The sequence below is a fragment of the Arachis ipaensis genome, chromosome B03 (assembly GCF_000816755.2).
Source record: "Arachis ipaensis cultivar K30076 chromosome B03, Araip1.1, whole genome shotgun sequence".
Taxonomy (NCBI): Eukaryota; Viridiplantae; Streptophyta; class Magnoliopsida; order Fabales; family Fabaceae; genus Arachis; species Arachis ipaensis.
In genome coordinates, this window is record NC_029787.2 from 4,647,545 (window position 1) to 4,654,521 (window position 6,977).

At 34.6% G+C, this 6,977-nt stretch overlaps 2 protein-coding genes across 5 annotated transcripts; both read left to right on the forward strand.

The window, feature by feature from the left end:
* Nucleotides 257–3,807, forward strand: LOC107629102 (protein TRM32). Of its 3 annotated transcripts, none has more exons than XM_016331800.2 (5): nt 257–447; nt 942–1,216; nt 1,370–1,443; nt 1,534–2,872; nt 3,006–3,807. In XM_016331800.2, exons 2-5 carry the CDS (start codon nt 1,030–1,032, stop codon nt 3,593–3,595), a joined length of 2,190 nt encoding a protein of 729 aa, XP_016187286.1. In that variant the 5' UTR covers nt 257–447; nt 942–1,029; the 3' UTR covers nt 3,596–3,807. The 3 variants fall into 3 exon arrangements, with proteins under 3 accessions (XP_016187286.1, XP_016187288.1, XP_016187287.1); XM_016331802.2 differs by having other exon boundaries at nt 1,537–2,872; XM_016331801.2 differs by having other exon boundaries at nt 258–447; nt 3,009–3,807.
* On the forward strand, nt 5,452–6,709 carry LOC107629101 (mitochondrial import inner membrane translocase subunit TIM9). 2 transcript variants are annotated; one of them, XM_016331796.2, is made up of 3 exons: nt 5,452–5,589; nt 5,687–5,812; nt 6,216–6,709. In XM_016331796.2, exons 2-3 carry the CDS (start codon nt 5,718–5,720, stop codon nt 6,400–6,402), a joined length of 282 nt encoding a protein of 93 aa, XP_016187282.1. In that variant the 5' UTR covers nt 5,452–5,589; nt 5,687–5,717; the 3' UTR covers nt 6,403–6,709. The 2 variants fall into 2 exon arrangements, with proteins under 2 accessions (XP_016187282.1, XP_016187284.1); XM_016331798.2 differs by having other exon boundaries at nt 5,466–5,589; nt 5,695–5,812.

Here is a 6,977-nt window from a genome sequence, read left to right on the forward strand (position 1 = left end):
ATATTTGTACTAATATTAGCAACAAAAAAACAAAAATAATGTTGTACCGTTTTTTTTAATGAGTGAAACGAAATATGATTACTTCATTCTGCATGTTTCTATTTCCCCTCAAGAAAATAGACCAATTGGAATAAAAGTGATTAATTTTATGTTAAAAAAAATGTCAATTTGGTGTTAGTGCACTCATATTTTATTTTATAGAGACAGTGATAAGAATGATATTTATATATCAGTAGTTATATAATATGTGTGACTTGCTTTTATAACAGAAAGTTGAATAGTAGATGTAAGTCAAAAGAGTAAGAGACAATGACAACATAACATTGCAGATATAACAAACTCCATTTTTTCTATGCATCATATCATGTATGCTTTGGTTTCCAACATTAGCTTATTCTTCATTACACCTACCTCTTGCTACCTTCTTCTGTTTCTCAAGCCTAAGAGGTTAGAATTCCCTTTAACCTTTTTTGTTCTCTTTTTACTCTTGTGCTTCTGCATTCAGTTCTATCAGGGAAAAAAAAAAAAAACTTTGAAGTTGGAGCTAGCTGCTTCAAACCAGTTATGTTTAGAGATCAATTCTTAGTTGAATTTTTTGCTATATATGTCAGTTTCATATGTCTTGAACTGTTATTATTCTGGTTTCAGTTTTTAGCAAGTTGGATGAAACTACAGCTTGTAATTAAAATCTAACAGCATGTTCTGTTTATCTGATATAGTATAGGTTCTGCCTCTGTTCATAAATTATAAGTACAGTTATGTAAAATTTCCTTCTTTTTCTATTGTAGACAACTTTTTGTCTGAACATTATGATATTTGTTACCTATGAATTTTAATATAATAACAGTATGTACTTAATTACTCTTTAATCCTTGTTAATATTTGCAGAGTGCCAATAAGGCCTTTTTGTTTGTTATTTTTTTCTTTATGTGATTGATCAGGATTCCGCAGAACAAGGCCTAGTGGGAGAAATTGATTAGAAATTTGTCACTCAAAATGTGGAATTTAAAACTATTATCATAAGATAATATGGGAAAGAAGCACTCTCTTTCTTGCATGAAGACATCAGCTACTGTTGAATTCCATCAGGAGAATAATGATGAAGGACCAAGATGCATGTGGGGCATGCTTCATATTCTTGATTACCATCATTGGCTTAATATCAGAAATGTGTTCCCCCTTAAAAAGCACCATTACCCTTCAAGACTTGCCACATGTAAGAAATTTCACATCATTTTATCATTTTCTCTACTTTTGCTTCAATCATTTTGCTTTGCTGCATAATCAGCATTTTTCAAACTTGAATGGAATCATTATTAGTAGTTCTAAACTTTTGGCATAATAGCTTGCTTGTTTGAAACTCTTTCAGATAAGAGAATAAACATTTTGCATAGCCATTGGGGAGACCAACAAATTGGAGATGAAGAAACAGAACCCCTCTTGGTAAGTTTCAACCTTTAAGCTTCTATTTTAAGGTATTGGCTACCAAATGTTATGTACATAGTTATTGTAACTAAAATTTAATATATATAGCAGGCTAGGCAACATGAACAAAAGTGTAGTGCTAAAGGCAAAAGTTCTTCCAAGAGCAGAAATAAAAGATCACAAACTGAAAACTCCAAAGGCTGGATCATTAGCTTCCATGGTGAATCCAAAAATTTAGGTTCATCACATAAATTTGTGCAAAGTAAAGCACATAATACCAAAGAAGGTGTCCTTGATCAAAGTCTTATGGAAGCAAATAAGCTTCACAGAGATACTCCTGTTAATTCTAAGAGGTATTCTGATTCTTTGGAGGTACTTGGAGTGGAGAAGGATTTGATATTAAAATATTTACATGATCTTCATGTTGGTGGGGAAAATCTTCAACTTCAATTGGCTTTCAATAAAAAAGCAAGTTTGAAAAAATCAGGTTCAGTTCATCAGACATCACAGGTGAGAAGCATTATTAGTCCTACCACCTTCGAACACAAGCAAAGCGAAATTTGGCCTTTCGACAAGAAGAACAAGTTGCTTCATAGTACTCAAGCATTAAAGACCTTTGCATCCATTAAACAAAAACAAAGATTTTCTTCCTCTTCAAGCAATCCTCAAGGTTTGAATCACAAAGGGTGGAACCAATTAGTTCTTCATCGTTTCAAGGTTATTAAACAGAAGATTAAACATGCTCTTAAGGAATTCAAGAAAAGTGGCTACCAAACTTCTGTTGAAGCTATCCACCACCATAGAGCTTCATCTGAATATGGCATCACCAATACTGAGAATGGAATCTCAGATGAGAATAAATATTTTTGTTTTGATTCCAGCAGACACGAATTTTGCGGCTGCAAGCGAAGAAAATCCTCTCTTAATGGTGAGTCTATTGATAGATACACTCAGTTGTTTGAGCAAAGCTTTGGCAAAGATATCAAGTGTCATGGATCAATGTCTAAAAGCTTAAAATTTCCAAATGAGGATAAGGATAATAGCATGAGTTTGTGTCAGTGTCCTCCTAAGGCTTCTAGAAGGGATTTGTCCCTGCCTAATCTTGATTCTTTCAACTTCTTGATTCTACATGAGGCACTTTCTGTTGCAAATGATATCCATGTTCAGAGAAAACCAGTGAGACTTCCTTTAAACAAGGACATTTCACTTGATCACATTACAGAAACCGAAATGGAGGAAGCAATGGATATCAGAGGCAATGATGCGAATGCTGCTCCTTTATCTGATAAAACCATGGAGACAAACGATGGGGAACTCGAAGATGATGTATCATCGGATACACATGAGCTAGCTTTAGAAGATGGAAGTTTTCTCCAAGAACAACTACAAGTGCAAATAAGTATGGCCAAGGAGGCAATAGCAACACTTGAAGCCAGTGATGTAGAAGGTAAGATATCTGTGATTATATGCATTAGATAATTAGATTAGTGTAGTACTATTTGATTTGCATGCTTTCAAGAAAAAAGAAGATATAGATACATTTCAATATATAATCCAATTTTGCTATTGCCAAATGTTAGCAGGTAGAGAACTAAATACAAGGAGCTCTAGCATGAATGAATTGGAGATTGAATTACCAAATAACACAAATGCAATAGCAGAAAGCAGAGGAATTAAATCAGATGATGAAGACATTGATTCCAATTTCAAATATGTGAAACATGTTCTTGAGTATCTAGGCCTCATGGGAAATGAGGAGAACATTGTTCAACTAATTAAGCCATCCTTGCTCATGGATTTCGATACATCTTGGTTCCATGAAATTGAATCCAATGGAGAAGATAGTGTCAGATCCAACCATCATCATCATCACCTTCTTCTTTCTAACATAGTAAAAGAGGTGCTGCTCCAAATATATGAGACATCATCATCAACTTACATCACAATAATGCATAAGGGGCAACAACATCTTCTTAATGAAGTATGGATTAGAGTTAACTTATACCTGAGATTGAGGCCAGAGCTAGATCAGACATTAGATGATGTTGTTGGTCGAGATTTGGCCAAAAACAATGGCTGGATGATCCTCAAGCATGAAGAGGAGTGTGTAGCGCTTGAACTAGAAGAGAATATTTTCAAAGATTTAGTAGATGAAATAATCTTCACATGAAAATTTTCAAGAGAAAGAGTGGATGCAGTACTTATTTCAAAATACCTGCTTGGTTCTTAATTTCTTGAAGTGTTATAGGATTCTGTGAGTTCATGTAAATATGTAGATGTTATGTAAGGATTTGACAATCGAGTTTTATTTATTGTGGCTTGATTTTCATGTAACTTACATGTGAGTGTATATTACTACCAGTGTACATGTTTCAATCTTAATTACTCCAAGTTTAATTCACTAACACTGCCATAATAATATTAATAATTTGAGCTAAATTTTATTATATACTATTTACTCACTCACGTATATTTATTAGGCTAATAGTTAAATTGATCCCTAAAAGATAAGTCATTTTTCAAAATTGTCCCTGCATAATTTTTTTAATTAAATTAGTCTCCGAACAATTTAAAATCAATGGCGTTAATCCTTCTGTCAATGGACCGTTTTGATTATTACAAGTCCCTGGTTTAAACACGACGTCGTTTAGCGTTTAGTGGAGTTTCATCTCCTTCTATTTACAGTTTCACTCAGTCACTCTATTCTTTGACTACTCAAAGAACGAAGAAAGAAGGCGACGAAGCTCCGGTCAAACAGAAGAAGACGGTGCTATCATCGGCAATGCAATGAGTACTGCGATTGCGTTCGTTGTGCGTGAGAGGCTACCATCGCACCTTCGTGGAAGACACTGTCATCTGTGAGAGAGATAATCAATGTTTCCTTCAATGGATTTTAGGTTGGGGTTTTTTTGCTGGTGCCTGGTGGTAATGTTAGGGTTTTGATTGATTCTCTTTATTATTTGGTTAATTTGTTACAAGTTAATTAAAATTTGTGTGCTCTGTTTTCAATTTGTTGTGCTTTGTTATTCGATATTCTTTTTTTTTTTAATTTAAGTGACGATAGATTGTGATGACCAAAAAAATAATACTATCCATAATTAATTGGCTATGCTCATTAATTTTAAGGAAAAATTTAGAGAGCCAGCAACTTTTTTAAATTCTGACTAGCATGTAACTTGACCAATTTGGCTATGCTCATCAGGTATAAAGCTTTTGTATAAGGCTAGGAAAACAAATCAATTATCATAAGGGTAATACTAATTTATCAAGAAACATGATTTTAGTCGATGACAACACCTCTGCCCTTCCACATCTTCTCTCTTCGTTTCTCTTGACTGGCATGGGAGGAGAAGACCGAGCCCGAGACACCCAAGCAACGATGGCCTAGAGACCAAGCCGCCCAAGCGCAGTCGTAGTCGGTGAAGCGTCGCCGATGAAGGGGTGCCTCCGCCGTTCCTACGATCGTCGATTCTTCATCTTATCTGTGTTTATTTCGTTTGTTTTGAGTGAAGAATAATGGGGCTGAGGAAATAAGAAACGACGCCGTTTTAAGCATAGTCCACTATTACCACACAGGGCATCGTTTTACTTAACGCTACACGTGAAATAACGTTAACAGAATGGGTTAAACAGTTAACGGAAGGACAAGCGCGACTTATGTTAAATCTTTTGGGACTAATTTGATTAAAAAAATTATTTGGGGATGAAAATGATGATCGCGTGATCTTTTGAGGACCAATTTGATAATTAACCCCCCAAATTATTATTATACTACTACAATTAATATATATAAATATACATAAATATATAATAATTAATTTAATAATTAATTTTTATTATACATAAATATTTTTATTTTACAAAATTAACCTCAAACTTTATTTGAGTTTAACTTTTCTATACGCACTAACTTTCAGTCACATATTTAATAAATTAATCTTGTTGGATTTAAATTTATTTAATTTGAGAATTTTTTTTAATCTATCAAGAAAATATAAGAAACAATAATAAATTTATTGGTTTTTGGTCTTGGCCCATTCCGGATGTGTATATTCAGCGTTTAGCCCACTAATCCCCATTTCTGTTTAGGGTTTGAGTTTCTTCTCCAAACTCCCCGGTTGCCTTCGCTGCCTCTCTCTCGGTCCAGAGATTCCGTCTCCACAGGTTTTTTTTATTACTATTTCATTTTAATTAACGAGATTGAAGTGGATGTACTATAATTGGTTGAGGTTTGTGATTTATTTGATTAATGTGAATGAAGAACACTAGGTTGAGTTGAATTGAATTGAATCATGGATAAGAACATGTTAGCTGGTTTGGAATCACTTCCAGAAGCTGATCAGCAAAGAATGGCGTCCATGATGGAACAGGTCCAAATCCGTGACAGGTACCTCCTCTTCACTCTATCTGTTAACTAATTCCATGTGTTTTGATTTGAGCTTCATGTTCCTAAATTCTAAGTTAGGGCAGCACAAATAGTTTCAGATCTTTGTGGTGCTCGTTGTTCTGAAGCCATAGCCAAGTTCTCCTTTAAACCAGTGTAACCACTTTTGAATGTTGCATCTGGACGTTAAGGGAACAACATTTTTAATTACTTAGAGTGGTTGAAATTGAATTTTAATGTATAAGTTCCTTTATATTTCTAGATTATGACATTATTTTTGTTTATTTATCTCTAAGGAGTGTAAATGATTGAACAGATGAATGGAAATTTATGTTTGTTTTCACTGTTATTTGCTTGGTGTAAGATTATTGGGGCATGATTATGATTTATATTGATTGCATTCCAGTTTGAGAATGTATAATTCATTGGTGGAGAAGTGTTTCACTGATTGTGTGGATACATTCAAGCATAAATCCCTGCAAAAACAAGAGGAAACCTGTGTTAAGAGGTGTGCTGAGAAGTTTCTGAAGCATTCTATGCGCGTTGGCATGAGATATGCTGAGCTTAACCAAGGAGCTCCAACACAAGATTGATGTCTTTCATAATCTTCCCATGCCAAACTGTTTTTCTGTTTTAATCCCTTTTTTTTGGTGTGTCATTCAGTTAGTTTACTTATAATTTTAGCCCTTGAACGAACAAACAATATAGTGTAGAGAAGTGAATTTTCCTGGTTGGTTTGTGTAGCCAAGAGCTGGTGTTAAATAAATTCCGAAAGATGAGCTACCCAAGTGAGTTCTCTGCATGTAAAGGTTTCTGTGTCTTACAAAATAGCTTAGCTTTATGTGCTTGAAAATAGGCGTAAAATGGAATGAAGCAGGAACTCTAGCTACTCGTGTTTATTGTTATAGAACGCATGCAATTTTTTTTTTAGGTCAGACGTCAGAGCATGCTAGTTCAAATTTAGAAGTGAAAAATCATCAATGAATTTCAACTTTTCTAATTTCTATGTTATTTAGAGAAAATTTTTTTTCTGCTGTAATTAGGGGGGTGACAAAGCGGGCCAATCCGACCTGCCCTGCCTAGGCCTGTTCCGCCAACTAAGATGGGTTCAAAATGCTAGCCCGTCCTGCTTTATGGCGGATTGGCGAGTCGGCGGCCCACTTGATTC